The sequence below is a fragment of the Procambarus clarkii genome, chromosome 5 (assembly GCF_040958095.1).
Source record: "Procambarus clarkii isolate CNS0578487 chromosome 5, FALCON_Pclarkii_2.0, whole genome shotgun sequence".
Classification (NCBI taxonomy): Eukaryota; Metazoa; Arthropoda; class Malacostraca; order Decapoda; family Cambaridae; genus Procambarus; species Procambarus clarkii.
This window is the reverse complement of record NC_091154.1, coordinates 10,312,905-10,332,373: the sequence shown is the minus strand read 5'-3', so window position 1 is coordinate 10,332,373 and position 19,469 is coordinate 10,312,905. Positions and strand designations below refer to the sequence as shown.

At 38.6% G+C, this 19,469-nt stretch overlaps 1 protein-coding gene across 2 annotated transcripts; it reads left to right on the top strand.

Moving 5' to 3' along the window:
* Nucleotides 1-696: 696 nt before the first annotated feature.
* Nucleotides 697-10,180, top strand: LOC138373279 (zinc finger protein 665-like). Of its 2 annotated transcripts, none has more exons than XM_069339344.1 (2): nucleotides 697-808; nucleotides 7,378-10,180. In XM_069339344.1, the coding sequence occupies exon 2, from the start codon at nucleotides 7,722-7,724 to the stop codon at nucleotides 9,126-9,128; it is 1,407 nt and encodes a 468-aa protein (XP_069195445.1). In that variant the 5' UTR covers nucleotides 697-808; nucleotides 7,378-7,721; the 3' UTR covers nucleotides 9,129-10,180. The 2 variants fall into 2 exon arrangements, with proteins under 2 accessions (XP_069195445.1, XP_069195447.1); XM_069339346.1 differs by lacking the exon at nucleotides 697-808 and adding an exon at nucleotides 4,542-6,761.
* The last annotated feature ends 9,289 nt before the right edge of the window (nucleotides 10,181-19,469 follow it).

Below are 19,469 nucleotides of genomic sequence, written 5' to 3'. Positions count from 1 at the left end.
ATGAAAAATACTTGAAAATAAATTTAGGATTTTTGTTTTCTCAAAAACAGCAAGTTACGGGTCTTATGTGAGTTTCGGAGGGCAGGAAGTTCTCATAAGATTTCAAATCGTCATGAAAACCGTTAATTGAAAGTTTCCTTCTAACCTAACCGAGTAAATCGGAGGACTCAAAACAGAAAACGGAACAGTACGTCACTTTCGTGAGCCAATTTCATTTCAAATAAGGTCCATCTTTGGCCATAGCGCGCATACGGGCGAAAAGCAACGTTATTTTAAGAGGACGGGTTGTGCTCTGGTAGGTTAGGATAAGGCACTTCAGTATTTTTTTTTTAGATATATACAAGAGTACGACAGTTTCTTAACGTTGGGAACGCTGGCGGGAACAGGCTGAACCCTCGCCCTAAGTTCGCGAGCCATTTGGCCTGGGTTCGTATCTTGGTCGAGGAGGATTGACTGGGCACCAATCCTTAACTGTAGCCTCTGTTCACCCAGCAGTGAATGGGTACCTGATTGTTAAATGATTTGGCGGATACAAATCATCAGGATAAATGCGGGAGACCTTTGACAAGCCGCTCAGGTAAATATAATACATTCAAAATACATTTCTCCAATTTTTAAAGAACTTGTGTTGCAAAAAAAACGTAAATATATATTTTTCTAGGTTATATACGGCTAGGAGATACTAGTGAAAAGTTTATATTGACTGAGCCTGGAGGCCATTATCGGCACGACGCCTCAGTGTTGTGATCCGAAGAGACAGTATGGCGGGCTCTCGGCGCCTCTACCTTCATTGTGGCGCCCGCACTTGGCAAGTAACGTGGAATATCGTCAGCACTTTACGCCACGCCTGTGTGACTTAACCATGGTCCGTGACGGCTACATAGCTGTCTCGCCTGTCCCGTTTTAGACGGAGTGTGGCAGGGGGACACCTTGTGTGACCTTGGCGACGTCGTCTGCTCCTGCCAGCTGACACTTGACGTCTGTATGAGTCTTGGTGCTGGCGTCTGGAGCATTTATCGTCCGGCGTCCACTCGGGAGTTGATGGATTTTTTTTCCAGTTGGATCTTATTGGATCGGGGCGTCATTTGTCTATATATATATTTATAATATATATTTTATCAACTTTTTTCTTGTCTTTCATAGCATCTAAGGCCATGTCAGAGTGGTCGTCTCTTTCCCTGTGAGAGGCAGGAGTGCCCTGTTCCAAGCCCATGTTCAGGACTATGCGATTCCATGCGTTTTGTGATGTTACTTCTTAGCATTCTTTATTTGATGATTTATTATGTTGTGTGATGTTAGGGCTATTGGTCTATATTTTGTTTGCATCTGCTTTACTCCCTCCTTTGTGAATTGGCGCAAGTGGTTGTTTTAAGTGTCTGCGATAACACTAGTATCTAGGCTCCATCTCCAAAAGATGTTCTGTGATATTGTGTATGGTTTGATGTTGGTACTGTATTACATTCATAAAGAATTTGTTTGAATTATTGATCTTAAGTGTTCAGGGGTTCTCTGAAAACAGAATCGTACTGTAGCCTCAGTATTTCACTCATTTCTTTGTTGTCATCTGTGAAAGTTCTGTTACTCTTGCACAAAGAATTACAAAGGGCCAATGCCTGATCTAGTTTTGTTCTAGATTTTGCATAGGAGAAAAAGTATTTTAGATTCCTCTCTATTTCACTGATGGTCTTTTTGCTTTCAAGGCTCTCCTGGATTTTATACGATTCTTGTAACTTTAGCTTGATTATTAATATTTGTTAACATAGCCTTCTTTGTCATTCTTGGACAGAGTGGAGCATTTAAGGTGTTCTAGGATTTGAGTTCTTTGCATATAGAGAGAACACCATTTTTGTTTGTATCTTTTTTGCTTAATGATATGTGACTTGCACATATTTCTAGTGCTACTGTGCCTGTTTTCTCAAAATGTTGGTTTAGTTTTGCATTGTCTTAACTGTTCTTCCCAGCATATTTCTATGAGGTCTTGGTTTATTATTCCCAGTTAATCATTGTAAATGTGTCTAAGCATTAAGACCTGCAAGCTGATACTGTATTATTAAAGTTTTTGACTGGGCAGTGGAAAATAAAATGATGTTTAACAGTGATAAATTCCAGGTACAGTACTAGTATATGGACAAAAATGAAGACCATAAAATACAGGATACAAGACACAATCAGATCTACCTATAGTAGGAATGCAACATGTGAATGATATGGGAATAATGATGTTTGACAACCTAAAGTTTAGGAAGCAAAACCAAGCAAATATAGTATCAGCTAGAAAAATGATAGGATGGTTTATGAAAATTCAGATCCAAGTATATCATCACAATGCTAATACTATTCAAATACTTTGTGCTGTCCCATCTTGAGTACTGCTCGATACTCAATTACCCTCTTCAGAGCAAGAGATATTGCTGAAATAGAGAAAATACAGAGATCATATATGGCTTGCATGAGCACGATAATGCACCTAAATTATTGGAACCATTCCAAAGCTCTCAAAATGTACTCTCTGAAAAGGAGACAAGAGAGGTTATCACATAATATACACAGTACTGTACCTGGAAAATACTAGAAGGCCAGTAAGGAGTTGAGATGCCATAGGCATAAACAGAGAACACTGAACATTTTAGAGGTTTACAGCTGTTTAATATCCTCTCAGCAAGTATAAGAAATATTGCCAGAACAAAAGTGGACTTCTTCAAGAAAAATTGACTATTTCCTACAAGAAGTGCCAGAACAACTGGGTTGTAATTGATGTGTGGGCCTGCGGGCCTTTCCGAGCAGTGGTCTATTGGATCAAGTCCTCACACATCAAGGTTGTCCCTCGGGCTGGGTTTGGTAAGTAGAACTATTCCCAGAACCCACTCCTGCTGGATACCTGTTGGATGGGGGTTCTGGGAGTTCTTCTACTCCCCAAGATCGGCCCAGGTCCAAGTTTGCTCCCAAACTTGAGAGAAACTTGTGAGAGCTTGGTCTAACAGGCTATTGCTTGGAGCGGCTTACAGGCCCACATAACCACCACAGCCCAGTTGGTCCAGCATTTCTTGAAGAAAACTATCTAGTTTTCTCTTGAAGATGTTAACATTTGCTCCGGTATATTTATTATACAGTACTCACTTGGAGTATATTGAGTAACCATGGTCCTCTGATGTTTATACAGTGTTCTCTGATTGTGCCTATGGCACCTCTGCTCTTCATTGGTTCTATTCTGCATTTTCTTCCATGTCATTCATTCCAGTATGTATCACCTAGTTGTGCTTGCGGGGATTGAGCTCTGCTCTTTCGGCCCGCCTCTCAACTGTCAGTCAATCAACTGTAACTAACTACTAATTCCTCATGTCCCCCAGGAAGTAGTCTGTAACAACTGTCTAACTCCCAGGTACCTGTTACTGCTGGGTAGCAGGGGCATCAGGATGAAAGAAACTCTGCCCATTTTGTTTCTGCCATCACCGGGGATCGAACCTGGACCCTAAGATTACGAGTCTAGAGCGCTGTCTACTCAGCTATCAGGCCCCCATAGATTGTTATTCTTTGTTATTTTTTGTTGTTTTACTGTGTACATTTAGTACCTGGCCCTCCAGTATTTTTGTGAGTATATTATTTTATATATCTCTCGTCTCCTTTCTAGGAAGTACATTGCAGTACATTTAGAGAGCTATGAGACGATCCCTGTAATTTAGGTGCCTTATCGTGTCTATGTATGCCATGTGTGTTCTCTGTATTCCCTCCTTTTCAGCAATCTTTCCCGCTCTGAAGGGGAAAGTGAGTATCGAGCAGTACTCGAGACAGGACAGTACAAGTGATTTGAATAGTACAACCATTGTGATGGGATCCCTGGATTTGAAGATTCTTGTAATCCATCCTATCATTTTTCTGGCTGATGCAATATTTGCTTGGTTATGCTCCCTAAACATGAGGTCATCAGACATCATTTTTCCAGATCCTTTACATACTGCTTTGCAGATTTGCATGGGCAGATTTGATTGGGCTTTGTTCCCTGTATTTTGTTTAAGGGATTCCAGGGAAGATCCAGGTCTTATCTCATCCCCTCTCATCACCTGTCGATGAGTGTGAAGATCAACGTTCCCGTGGCCCGGTCTCTGACCAGGCCTCAGTTGGTGGTCTGGTTAATCGGGCTATTCAACATGGCTGCTTGCAGCCTGACATAAGAGTCACAGCTTGGTTGATCAGGTATTCTTTGAAGGCATTTATCAAGTTCTCTTTTAAACACTGCGAGAGGTGGCCAGTTTTACTCCATGTGTGTAGAGGGAGAGTGTTGAAAAGTCTTCGGCCTTTGATGTTGATCACGTTCTCTCAGCAAGGGGATTGCATAACTGGCAATCCCCTCACAGTGTTCAAGAGAGAACTGGATAAGCACCTCCAAAGGATACCTGATCAACCAGGTTGTGACTCATATGTCATGCTGCGAGCAGCCGTGTCCAACAGCCTGGTTGATCAGTCCAGCAACCAGGAGGCCTGGTCGACGACCGGGCCGCGGGGACGCTAAGCCCCGGAAGCACCTCAAGGTAGGTAAGGTGCCTGTTGCACCTCCTGTTTTCAATGGGGCTATTTTGCACATCTTCCCATGTCTTCTGCATTCATGGGGTGTTATTTCTGTGTGGAAATTTGTAAACAGTCCTAGTATTTTCTAAGTATAAATTATTGTGTATTTTTCCCACCTGGGTTCCAGGGAATAGACTTATAATTTGTAAGCGGTCCCAATAACTTAGATATTTTATTGAGTTGATTCTAGCAGTAAAAGATCTTTGGAGGCTCTCCAGGTTAGCAATTTTTCTAGCTGTAAATGGGGCTGTTATTGTGCACCAATATTACACTAGAGATCAGATATTCCTATAATTTGGGAGCACTACACTTTTGTGGCATTTCGTACAAAAAAAAAGGCAGTGGCCATAGTTGTTTATTTCATCTCACCTTTATAGATATTATTTCACAGTGTAGGTGGATACCTTTTTAGTGGGCTCTGGAGCAATGACCTGAGAAATACCTCAAGTCAGTTTTGTAGAACTTTTTGTTCTCTTTTCTCCGCTGTCTCCTGAATGCCAGCACAACAACTCATGATGACATACAATTACACTCTTTCCTGCATTGATCTTTTTCTGGTGCTCTTCTCTTTATATAGACCTGACATGAAAGGTCCTTGATAACCTCCATCACAGTGACCATTACCCCATTTTCACAAGCCTCTTTCTTTCCATCTTCCTCTCTCTTGACTTCATTGGCAATAGGGTAAAGTGGACTGGAATATTTTTACCCTCCATGTTACTCTTTCTGACCTATTTGCTCTCTTCTCGAGCTTTCCTTTTTCGTGACACCATGTTAGACACTGCCCTCTGCTCTGTTCTTTGCTGCACCCCATATCATGCGGAAGTGCGTTCCCTGGTGGAATCCATTGTGCTCGAGCAGTATGTTGTAAGCGTGCGGGCTGGAAAAGGCACCACTGCAGATAGATACCCGATTCTTTTACGGTACAGTGTATTTTGTTTTGGAAGGTGAGTGCGATGGCCTGTTGGGCCATCGGGAGCCGGTCGGCCGAGTGGACAGCACACTGGACTTGTGATCCTGTGGTCCTGGGTTCGATCCCAGGCGCCAGCGAGAAACAATGGGCAGAGTTTCTTTCACCCTATGCCCCTGTTACCTAGCAGTAAAATAGGTACCTGGGTATTAGTCAGCTGTCACGGGCTGCTTCCTGGGGGTGGAGGCCTGGTCAAGGACCGGGCCATGGGGACACTAAAGCCCCGAAATCATCTCAAGATAACCTCAAGATCCTTGCCACTAGATATGAGAGTTGGAAATCTTATGTCTCTACCATTACTGCCCTATTTGGATCCCGGTAATACAGTCGGGTTCATTCTCGACTTGCAATCAAGAATTCATAATTTGAATACTGGATGAGACAGAAATGATTGGATAAGTTTCCTATCACCTAATGCTCCTGTCCACCTAGCTGTAAATAGGTACCCAAGAGTGAGCCAGCTTTGAGGGGTTGCATCCTGGGGAAGGTCAGTAATTCTACCCTGGGAGGGACCTCGACATAAGCCTAACATATACTGTATGTGTAAGCTGGCTGCCTGTCCCTTGACAAAATGAATTTAATTATTATTATTGCAGTTGACACCCCTCTCCCTCAGATCTGGAAGAAAATTCATATGATCGCAGGTAAATTTGTTCGTCATATTGCATGGTTCTGTCATGGCAGATCTGGTGTTGGTTGTGAACAAACTGGGTTAACAGTTTCCAGCTTCGTCCTACTTTTGTTGCTTGCCAGCCCCTTCTCGTCGCTTGAACTTTCACACTCGCCATCAGCTCCCTTATAACAATCTCTCTTTTGGAACGCCAGTATGCCGTGTCCCTCTGCACTTCTATAGTGGCAAGCTTGGGCAATATTCGCTGTGAGATGCTTTGTCATCTCCCTCAGTATACCTTAATATTTGTTGAATAAGTCCCCGTGGACTGGCTTGAGGAAGTTGTAAGATAAGAAATAATGTAAATTGAATTAATCCATTCCACACACCCAAAAATATTAACTTCAAACTACATTTCATACATAATACTACAAATATTTTGTATTACAGTATGTACTATGTTGTTGTTATAGATTCAGCTACTCGGAACAAGTTCCAAGTAGCACGGGCTACAGTGAACCCGTAACTTACCTGGCACAGGAGCAGGGCAAGTAGCATGGGCTATTGAAAGCCCGTAGTGGACTTAGATGGCACAGGAGTGGTACTGTGTGTGGAATGGTATGTACTAGTTATATCTTACCCTTATTGATGACTCTTGTTGGTGTATGGCAGACGGTGAGGAGAGGTGTTAGTGTTTGGAAGGGGAGTCCTCTTCCATTATAACATCAGGCAGTGATGACTTCTCTGGTGTACTCTTTCTCCTGTGTTTTGCAGGCATACCACTAGGACCTGCTTGTGACTCACTGCTTGCTTGTCTTACTAAGAATCTGTTTAGACGTTTGTTTTTCCCTCATGCCTCACAACACTATGAATATATATATATATATATATATATATATATATATATATATATATATATATATATATATATATATATATATATATATATATATATATATATATATATATATATATATATTGCCAAATAATTGTAATGATCATGGTATTATGGTTGCACCTTTCTTAAGAAATGTAATAAAAAAGTAAATTTAATAACAAAATATTTTTAATTATTGGTGCAATTGTCTGAGAAACAGTCTGGTTAAAAGTAAATTGGACTATATTTTCTAGTAATATATGTCTCTTATATGGTAAGAGTAGACATTTGACTACAAATATTATAAAAATTTGAATTTAAAAGTTGAAATTTTGTTTTCATTTTGACCTTTCATAGGGATAAGACCAAAGAAAGCGCATCACAACACAAAGTCAACAACAATAATCTGGCAGGTGGTCTTAGATACAACAGCTGCTGAGACCCGGTTAAGGGTAAGAAGACATCACCACCACCATTGTCTGTGCTTCTGCTCCACCACCAGGAGGTAACAGTAGCACACCACCACCACCATTGTCGATGCTTCTACTCCACCACCAGGAGGCAACAGTAGATCACCACCACCACCAATTGTCCATGCTTCTACTCTACTAGAACTGGCCTCTGTAGATCCCAACTGCAAAGTTTAAAACAACTTTGGCTTAATTTTCTTTCATCACAAAACTAACTAACTATTGCATTTAATGGAAGGAGATAACTGTCACACAAATCACCCAATTATAAAGATGAAACCTCATCAGTGCCCAGAATGTGAGAAAACATTTCAATTTCCTTGTAATTTGAAACGGCACCGGATTATACATACGGGCGATAAACCTCACGAGTGTCCAGAGTGTGGGAAAACATTTAGTTTTCCTCATAATTTAAAAATACACAGTGTTGTGCACACTAGCGATAGACCTCATGAGTGTCCAGAGTGTGGAAAAAGATTCAGTCTTCTTGGAGCTATGAAGCAGCACAGGATTGTTCATACATGCAATAAACCTCATGAATGTTCAGTGTGTGGGAAAACGTTCAGCCGTCCTATATCTTTAAAATTGCACATGGTGGTGCATACAGATGATAAACCTTATGAATGTCCAGAGTGTGGGAAAACATTCAGCCGTTCCAATTATTTAAAAGTACACAGGATGTTCCATACAGGTGAAAAGCCACACGAGTGTCATGTGTGTGGAAAAAGATTCAGTCTTCTTGGAACTTTGAAAACACACAAGAGAATTCATACAGATGATAAACCTTTAGAATGTGCCGAGTGTGGAAGGAAATTTACAGAACATAGCAGTTATATTAGTCATATGCTAATGCATACAGGGGATAAACCTCATGAGTGTCCAGAATGTGGTAAAAATTACAGCCGTCGTGCACATTTAAAAAGTCATATGATGGTGCATACGGGAGACAAACCTTATAAGTGTCTGGAGTGTGGGAAAACATTCAGTTGTCTTAATTATTTAAACACTCACAGGATGTTACATTCTGATGTTAAACCTTTTGAGTGTGCTGAATGTGGAAGAAGCTATATATATCGTAATAGTATAATACGTCACATGTTTATGCATTCGAGTGATAAATTTTTTGAGTGTTCAGAGTGTGGGAAAAGATTCGATAAGCTTAGTAATATGAAGACTCATAGGAAGTTTCATGCAAGTGTTAAACCTCTTGAGTGTGCCGAGTGTGGGAGAAGATTTACTGAACGTAGTAGAATTATAAAACACATGTTAGTGCATTCAGCAGGGGATAAACCTCATGAATGTCCAGAGTGTGGAAAAAGATTCATTAAACTTAGATATATGAAATCTCATAGAAGAGTTCACCCAGGCGTTAAACCTTACGACTGTGCTGAGTGTGGAAAAGCATTCAGCAGTCTTTCACATATAAAAAGGCACAGGGTTATGCATACTGGTGATAAACCTCACGAGTGCCCGGAGTGTGGGAAGAAATTCAGCCGTCTTGAACACATGAAAAGGCATAGGCTGGTACATACGGGTGATACAGCTTTTGAGCGTGCCGAATGCAAGCGGAGATCTACAGAACACGGCAAAATTATTAGGCATATTATTGTGCATTCAGATGATAAATCTCTAGGGTAAATGCATAGTAACCATATTTTAAAAGGCACTCAAAGGTGTGTAGGATAAATCTTGTCATTTATTTTAGCAATACATAAGAACATAAAAATGAAGGTAACTGCAGAAGGCCTATTGGCCCATACAAGGCAGCTCCTATTTATATCCACCCAATCTCATTCATATATATGTCTAACCTACGCTTTAAATAATCAAGGGATCCTACTTCCATTATGTTACACTGTAACCGATTCCACAAATCAACAACCCTATTACCGAACCAGTATTTACTCAGATCTTTTCTAAATCTAAACTTATTTAATTTATACCCAGTGTTTTGAGTTGTCTTATGTTGATACAGTACTTTTAATACCCTATTAATATTCCCTTTGTTATAAGAACAGATATGTATTGTACGACACACAGATCAAGATATTACCTTAACAGTAATCGATATACAGTTTATAAATTGCAAGCAGCATCTTGAAAACACTGGCTGTCACCTTGCCAGTTGGATATCTATAACGTTATTTTTGTTTACGTAGCACATGGTATATGTGTTATATATTAATTTTGTTGCTTTGCAAGTTGGATGCATCTCGTATACTGTACCAAGCAAGCATCACGAAAGCTGCCAGCATAGAAGTAAGCATAAGGCATCCTGTCAGTGTAGAAATTGAATGCTTCTCATAGATGAAACAAGTATAGTGAGTTTTGAACAGAACTGGTTGAATGGTGAACAGCTCTTGAACACCCTGAAACTGTTGGATATTCTGATGATGTTGCCAAACCACAAGATGGGAAAAAGAAGCATGTAGTAGCTCCATGGCATTATAAATGACATTCAATGATGAAAGCATAATAGCATTTGAATATAGACCAGATGTTTAGCAATGAGTTATGAGGAGTAAGAGGTGAACTGCAAGAAACAAATTAGTCATTGAGAAATACATCACAGTTCAATGTTAAGTTCAAAATTCAATGTGTGCCTTTCCACTATATTAATCTGTATATTGCCTGTAGGCCTATTATAATTTAGGATGTTTGTTTTAACTAATAAATTAAGACTAATTGAGCATTACTCTTTCGTTTTCCAGTGATTTCTGTCTTGAGTTAATATATATTGATATATTAGTTATTGATATACAAGTAGTAATATTTACTAATTCACTTGCTTGTAGTAGTCTAGTTAATTATCTAGGAATGCCTCCCGACTTGTTTTAAATTGATGTTCACAAATATGATTAAAGTCACTGAAAAAGCAGTCACTAGCAAAGTTCAAGGATGTTCAGTATGCGAAATTAAATTTAACTAAACAGGAATTATCTCACAGGAATGGATAATATAATGAGTATACATATACTGCACTGTGCTACAACTTGTGTAAAAAGTAAAATCATTTGGTAAAGTCCTCATCTCGATCGCTCTCGCTCTCACTTCCCACCTGAGACAATGTATTCCAAAGTACTGTAGTAGTAAAAGTGTCCACAAAGTGGATATGCAGCTGGTGCCTTTCTAGCATTGCTGAGTAATTCATTATAGTGTTATTTTTCTGTATTTTGTTATATACTGTATTATATAAATACATTTGCCCAATACTGATATGTGCTATTTCCATCAAGGTCCATTTTTTTTCTCCTTTGTTTATAATATGATTTTGTTGTAGCTTCTACGTCTTGGAGAATGCAAACCTGTCACCAAGTATGAAAAGTTTGAACAAAATTGGTCAACATGTTAACTTTGCCACCTGTGGTTGATTGACATTTTTCTTTTGTCTGAAAAATTTAGATTTCAAACTGGTCTCTAAGTTGTATTGATGAATGGGGACCAGGTGCGGGTCTTATCACTTATATAAAGTATACTTATTATCATTATTAACCCATTATCCTTATCCCTATTTTTTAGGGGGTGGTATTTTTTATTGATTTCATTTCAACACACATCGACTTACAACTTTCACACATTCAGGTACAAATGCCAAGCAATGTTTATTAAAACATACAAGAACATTCATTAATTAGAACTACCATATTTGTTGTCGATAACCTCAACTTCAATAATCTCTTAAAAACAGGAATTTGAACATTGAGACTGCTTAAAAAAAAGCAAGTTTCTGACCGATTCTCACCGTTTTCACATACAGTATATGCAAAGCTGTCCGTTCTACAATATTCATCTTTTTTTTTTTTTCATATATGTCAAACTTTGAGTTATAAATATTTGTGTAAATTTAGCACATATTTAAAATGCCACATTGATGAACTTTTTTTTTTACAGTAAACTATACGGTACTGCAAAACTAAATTCTAAAAGAAACAGATAAATAAGGATGATCATATGCTAATAAACACCAAATAAACCCTTTGTGAAATGTTATATTTTTAATGCTCATTGAAACCCAAAAATTGTATAATTATTAAAAAAAAATTTGTTTAATTCTTCATGTGTTCATTTTATAATGTTGATCTATAAGAAAAAGTAGGAACATTTACCATATAGATTAAGCTAAAAAAAAAAAAAAGATTTAGAGAGTTTGAGGAAGTTTGAGAAAACCATTTCTCGGCCCCTTAACCCTTAAACTGCACAACGTGCCTGCAGGCTCACGTCTGGTTTCTGCAACGTGCCTCCGGGTATTTGTATTTTTCACGTTCCATTCAAAACTCCCGTGGCTACATGGGGTTCACATCAGCTTCCTCAGGGCTCTTGTAAACAGACGCCATCTTTAAAAAAAATCGTGGTCCACATTCCCAGGTGTGGGAGCCTCAGTAGTGAGTGAGCAACCAAGGCTGGCGCTCACAGCATGAGCGCACAGCACTGCTGTTCAGCGTGTGACCACAGCATTGCCTAATAATGTCAAAATATATAACTTCTATTATTTAGCCATGATATTATTATAGAAGAGCCTGAGTGTGATAATGACTGGGTACAATGTTCAAATATCAGTGATTTAATGCGCGCTAGCCACAGCACTATTTCGTCCATCTAGGAATCTTCAAATGACTTCTTAGGTTCCTTTTCAAAATAAACATGTGGTCAATTATTCATTTACAGGAATCAGTGACCAGGATTGTGATAATAGCAGGATTGTCGTTATAATTAGCATTGTGCATAGTATTGTGGAAGGAGGAATTTTGGTGAGGGAGGGAGAGAACTGAGGTACCCTCATTGTGTGTGTGTGCCAGCCACTCTTGTTTTGCTCACCATACTAGCTTAGTGGTTCGCTATGGGCAACACATATGTACATGGGTACATACAGTGTGTGTATAAAGCAACAGGAGAATGTTGAGAGGGGCTATTTTGCTGGGGGAGGTGATGTTGTAATTGTAGCGTTGTCTGCTGTCTGATTTTTCATGCAGCGTATGGTGGCCACTACTGTTTGGACACAATACCGGCTTACTTGCATAGTTCTGGTAAATAAAACATGTAGATAGGTATATATAACATGTATAAATAGTGTAATAAGAACAATAACAGTATGGTGGGAGGAGCAATGTTGGCGAGTAAAATGTTGGAGTGAGGGAGACTGACTGGGTGTGGCTGCTCTCACTCGCGGTGTTCTGAATGTGTTCATGGTGAATGTATATAGTGTGTGACAGTGTATAGTCTGTAAATAAATTGTATATATACATAAATTAGCATGATACATAGTAAATATGTGCAGTATATGTGTACACAAGTGTCATGCACGTAACACAGTGTCTTCGGACAGTATGGATGTTTTACTGCCATAATATAATGTACGTGTTCATTATACATAGGATTAGCACATAAAAACAAATAAAATGTATTTGGAACTGTTTATTCGCGGCAACTCGCGCGCCCCAACTCGCGATTAGTGTAGACTAATCTACACTAAGAAAACAAACATAGGAATGTGCCTGAATGCCAACAGTGACTGCCCGGACAGGTACAAGAGGAGTGTTGTTAACGCTTATGTCAACTGTGCCCTTAGCCACAGCTCAGAATGGAGGCAAGTCGACGAAGAACTCTGTAGGGTAAGGCAGGTCCTAGTCAACAACGGCTTCTCCAATGGTTTCGTGGAAGACATCATAAGAAGGAAAGTGAAACGCCATGCAACCTCTGAAGAAACAACTAACACAACACCTATACCCCCTATTAGACTATTTTACAGGAACTTCTTTTCCACAGCCCATAAAACGGAGGAGAGGGTCCTGAAAGATATTGTCAGTAGAAACGTTATCCCTACAGACAAAAATCAGAAGATACAACTGACGATTTACTATAAAACCAGAAAAACGGCCAGCCTACTCATGAGAAACTCTCCAGACACAAAGCAGAACGCTTTAAAAGAGACCAACGTCGTCTATGCCTTCAAATGCCCTCTTGGGGACTGTAAGCCTCAAAAAACCCAGTATATAGGCAAGACAACAACATCTCTTTCCAGGCGCTTAACAGATGCATAAGCAACAGGGCTCCATTAAGGAACATATAATCTCTTCCCACAAACAAACCATCACCAGAGAAATCTTAGCAAACAACACAGAAATCATCGATAGATACAGCGATAGCAGGCGGCTTGACGTCTGCGAGGCACTACACATCAAGAAGTCAACACCAGCAATCAACAGCCAATTAATGCACAACTATATTCTACCCACTTCAAGACTCCGATCCAATATAGAAGCATCAAGAAATATGGACCAATAGGCTTTCTACAATTACTTCCATTCAATACCCATTTTTTCGTGTTCTGTCTTGTGTTTGAATTTAATACCCATTCAATACCCACTGTTTCGTGTTCTGTCTTGTGTTGGAATTTAATACCCATTGAATACCCATTGTTGAAAGTTCGTTTTTCACCTCATCCACCTCGCCCAAATGTAGATATAAACCTCAAAGATGTGTAAGCTCTATTCAGTTTCAGTTGTGTGTTTGTAAACTAAAGTCTTTGAAAATGTAATAAGTTTTACGAAACGCGCTCAAGTGTCGCGTCAGACTAGAAAAATGAATTTTGGAGAATTGATCTTTGAATTACCATCAACAGTGAAAAGAAACATAAGAAAGATAGAGAAAATTTGTGTATGAATTATTAATCTTACTTTTTCGGTCATATTTAATAATATATGTCTACATGAAAGACTGCTACCAAAATATACTAATATATATTATATATATATATATATATATATATATATATATATATATATATATATATATATATATATATATATATATATATTAGTATATTTTGGTAGCAGTCTTTCATTTTAACATTTGTCTGTAATGATGCATCACAGTGTCATTGAATAGGTTAAGGCAACGAACTACTGCAGCTTGATTTGGGCAAGTCGTTTCAGCAAAGGTTTGCAATTCTTCCCATGCTGCACACATTTTCTTAATTGTTGAGGAAGAGACATTCTGTACTCTCGTTTCTGCTCTATGGTCATCCTTACATGGGTTTTCATATGTTGAGCCTTACCACTGACTTTCTTGGGAGTCTTGGCGTGATATATAATAATTACTTTAATGTTCAAAATGCAAAAAATCACCACAAAAGCGGAATTTCTTATAGGCGCGATCATCACTAAACGGGCAGCTGTAATAAACTGAGGCTGGTCGGCCGCGTGACTGGGAACCACGCGCTCGGTCGACCCGAACGTGTACCAACAAATATCGGAAGTCGACGACACCATCGGATGTCGAGTCGCATTTTTCGATGAAATTTACATCGTAACTCGAAATTATCGTACGTAGGGGCAATCGTATGTCGAGGTGCCACTGTATATATATATATACACAGTATATATAATATTAATATTGAGTAATTCTTGGTTCTTACTTATAGCCCATTCACATTTATATGGAATGTATTTAGACACAAGGTCACTGTCCACTCAATGTAATTATGTATTCTTTTTATTGCCACATAAATGAACTTCATTTAACATTGCTTAGTGATCCTTTGGCCTTAAAATATAATTCCTAGTTATTGAGAGGAACTGAGGAAGCACCTAAGAGAACTAAAACATTGATTACATAGTGTTTTAAAAGTCACTTGATTCCAAAATTACTGCACTAGTAGCTAGTTAACACTGTTCACTAAAAGATCAATAGTCATGCTGTATTGGTAATTATTAAAAGGAACCCAGCCAGGAAGACTATTTAGCACTGTTACGGGATACTCAAAAGGTACAAAATAACTCCCGGGATCCCAGTATAAATGCAGAATGACATAAGGTGAGGAACTTCATGGTATTTGATTCAGAATGGATTCTACCAAGGGACAAGTGACCCAGAGGGGCAGTTGGAAAGCAAGACTTTCCATCATCTGGAAAATCAGAAATTTCTACGAGAAGGTGTGTACACCTGTGAGCAGGACGTTGTACCATTAAATATCCACAAGTTAAGAATGTGTGGCAGACACACAGCTTGGGAAAAATAAAAGTGGAACAGTTGGGGATGTGTACCGAGAGAAAATTCTGTAAACAGTAGTAAAAGGAAGAGGAGCTGGGTCTTATCAGAGGGGGGTAGTAGTAAAAGGACAGCATTATCAATTGTGACAATTCTGGAAAGACTGAACCCTAGTTTCACAATATTAGACATCTGGACAAGGGATGAACAAAGCGGAGCAGAGGGGAGATGTAACCCCTATATGATGCAGAACATCAAGGCATTGTTGTATGGAGAGATGTAACAGGACCCAATTATTCCAGTCTGCAGACTGGAATAACATCCTCTCCTTTGTTGTGCTGGGCTCATATTTCAAGGGCAATTCTGTCTGTACTAATGGTTTTATTTTGTAATCTGATCAAAATATTAATTTTATTAAAACAGTAATAAATGATGTCATTGTATGTCAACATGTTAAATTGTATTAACTACAAATCATTATCAAATCAGTCACACCTTCCCTGATATCCTCAAAAAAGCAAGAGTAACGCCAGTCCATAAAGGAGGCAATCCGGCGGACATAAACAAATATAGACCAATATCAAATATACCCATTTATCAAAAATATTTGAAAAAATTATTTACAAACAGCTCTATTCCTACCTCGTAAAATTCAACATACTCAGCCCCTGCCAGTTTGGCTTCCGGTCCCAAAAGAGCACCAATGATGCAATCATTAGTCTCCTTGACGTAATCTACTCAGTCCTTGACAAAAATGAGTTTCCGATTGGACTCTTCATTGACCTAAGAAAAGCCTTTGATACTATTAATCACAACTACCTCCTACTTAAACTCCAGCATTATGGAATCCGAGGCCTTGCCCTTGACTACATCCGATCCTATCTTAGTGACAGACACCAATATGTAACCATCTATGATACAACTTCTTCCACTCTACCAATTACCATTGGAGTGCCACAGGGCAGTATCTTAGGACCTCTTCTTTTTCTTATATATATAAACGATCTACCTAATGTCTCTAATATTCTCAAACCTATATTGTTTGCTGACGATACTACCCTTATCTATTCAGACCTCAACCCACATGCACTAAATAATGTTGTGAATAATGAATTAAAAAAAGTCCACTTATGGATGTCAATGAACAAATTAACATTAAACATCGAAAAGACTTACTACATCTTATTTGGAAGCAAATCATCAAATGCAATTCAGCTACAGATAGACAACATTAACATCAGTAATAAAAATGATGGCAAGTTTCTTGGCCTATTCCTAGACAAGAGACTCAACTTCAGCACCCACATTCAACACATAACTAAGAAAGTCTCTAAGACAGTTGGTATACTCTCCAAAATCAGATATTATGTTCCTAACTCTGCTCTCCTCTCACTATATTATGCACTAATCTACCCCTATCTTAATTATGGTATCTGCATGGGGGTCTACCACTGCAAACCACCTTAAGCCCATCATCACACAGCAAAAATCTGCTATCAGAATAATAACTAACTCTGCTTTCAGATAACACTCAGCTCCCTTGTTTAAATCCCTAAACTTGCTAAATATTAACTCCCTCCACACATTCTCTTGTGTCAACTACATTTACAAAACCCTGTTCTTAAATGCAAATCATGCTCTGAAACTCTCCCTGGACAGATGTAATAGGACCCATTATCACCACACCAGAAATAAATATCTCTTTGATATCCCCAGGGTCAAACTTAATCTGTGTAAACACTCTATGCAAATTAAGGGACCTAGTCTATGGAACTCACTCCCTAGTGAATTGAAAAACTGTAAAACTTTTGCCTTATTTAAAAGCAAAACCAAAAAGTACCTAATTTCATCTTCTTAGTTTCCTACACTGAGCTTTAAATTTGCTCTGTACCTAGTGTTACCCAATCTCCTAATTTTTACGTATTTAACCCAAACAACCTTATCATTGTGTTCATTGTTGTCTTCTTTTATGTGCTAGCCATATGCTGTATTGTGCCTACCAATTTTTGTCAACTACCATTCAAGCTGTCATTGCAATCAATCTTAGCTACCTATGTGCTTTAATATACTGTACCTACAATTTTCTCTCATCTTTTTTTTTTTCTTGCCATGTAACTTATCATTTTTTTTTATAAATTTTGCAAGTATATACCTACTTAAAATTTTCTTAGATTAAGGACCTGCCTGAAACGCCGTGCGTACTAGTGGCTTTACAAGACTGTAATTACCATTTTATGTATCTTCACATTCCCAATGTACCTTCTTGTATATGCATAAATAAATAAATAAATAAATAAATAAATAAATAAATTAATTAAATAAATTATACAATTTACAAAAGTATGACGAAATTTCCCCATTCTTTAAGTTGTAAATTACTTTACAACTTATCATTGTCACTCTTTTAATAACATGTACAAAACTGAAAATGATGACACTCTTAACAGTCAAATGCTATCTGCAAATCACTTGTCTCCCCTAGCATCAAAGGACTGCAAAAACATGGTCACAGACTAGAGCAATGTTCTGGTGAACGTGCAGCAATGCAAGGGATCTTTGTCAGAGGCCATGGTGGATAGTAAATATTTCATAATCCTTTCAAGTGATAAATCTTTGATCGGTAAATGAAGTAGTGAGTGGCATTGTCAAGAAAAGTGTGAAAATGTTGTGCAGGTTTCAATAGAAGTGTCTTGTACTTACAACACACTACTAATTGCAAAATGCCACCATCCATGTATTGTGCTTCCATTTCAACCTTACCACTAAAGTTTCTTAAGTCAATAACACTGATTAATGGAAAGGGGGTGAAGGGAATTCTCAGGGAGAAAGTGCCATGCCATGACAACTATATAGCACTTGGAAGGCGTCGGGTTAAGGATTTGGAATGGGAAGGGGGCTGGAAGGAATGGTACCCAACCACTTGGACAGTCAGGGATTGAACGCTGACCTGCACGAAGCAAAACCGGCACTCTACCGTCTATTCCAAGTGATTAGGACAGACATATGAATGGAGCTTATACCTTTTATTATTATTATTATTATTATTGTAGCACATCTCAAATACATGCAAGATTATGGCAATGACTTGTGCCCTAATTGTGCTACAGTCTCCCCCAGTTGGTCCCTTCTTTTGATAATTACTTAATTTTCTGCCCTGTTAATAGTCAGACACTCATTTAGCTTAACACTGAAGTGGTCTAAGAGTGTTGTGAAGATTCCTTTCAACGTATTCCATTGTTCCTGTCGATGGAGAATTTCCTCATAGACCTATGAGCATCGCATCAGAAATAAATAATGTCTTCGATATTCCTAGAGTCAGACTAAATGCAAACATGCCATGCAAGTAAATGCACCCAGTCTATGGAACTCTCCCCCTAATTAAAAAAAAATCCAACTTGTACTTTATTCAAAAATAGAATGAATTCACCTATGCAGTATTGATGGAAATTGTTAGTAGCACTTTGTGTTACTAACTCGCTTAGCATGTTACAATCTACAAATGCAACATAAATTATCAGTATACAGGTACAGCAATTGATTTTATCACTATATTGTGATGTGATCTAGAATAGAGCAGTAACTATTCTGGCAATTGTTGTGCCAAACACACACATTAATAAAAAATATAATAATATAAAACTGCTTGGGTCCTCTACAGTGGGCAAAAAACAAAGAGAATAAAAACACAGCATTTAATATATAAAAATATTACTTTAATGTCATACAAAATGATAAGTAACAATTAATGAAACCAAACCACAGCAGGGGACAACGAGGGGGGTGCGGACTGAACCAAAGCCAAAGCGACCAGCACCCCAAGTCCAGGTCCATATAACCAAAGCGGGGCAACCTCAGGGCATCCGGGAAGCAACCAACCTAGTATGTTGCAGCAACCTATACCTGGCATGCAACGCCAGAGCCACCTGCACCCGAATAATGTCATCAGTAGATTGGGTAGATTGAGTCACAAACAAGCAACAATGCTCGCAGGAC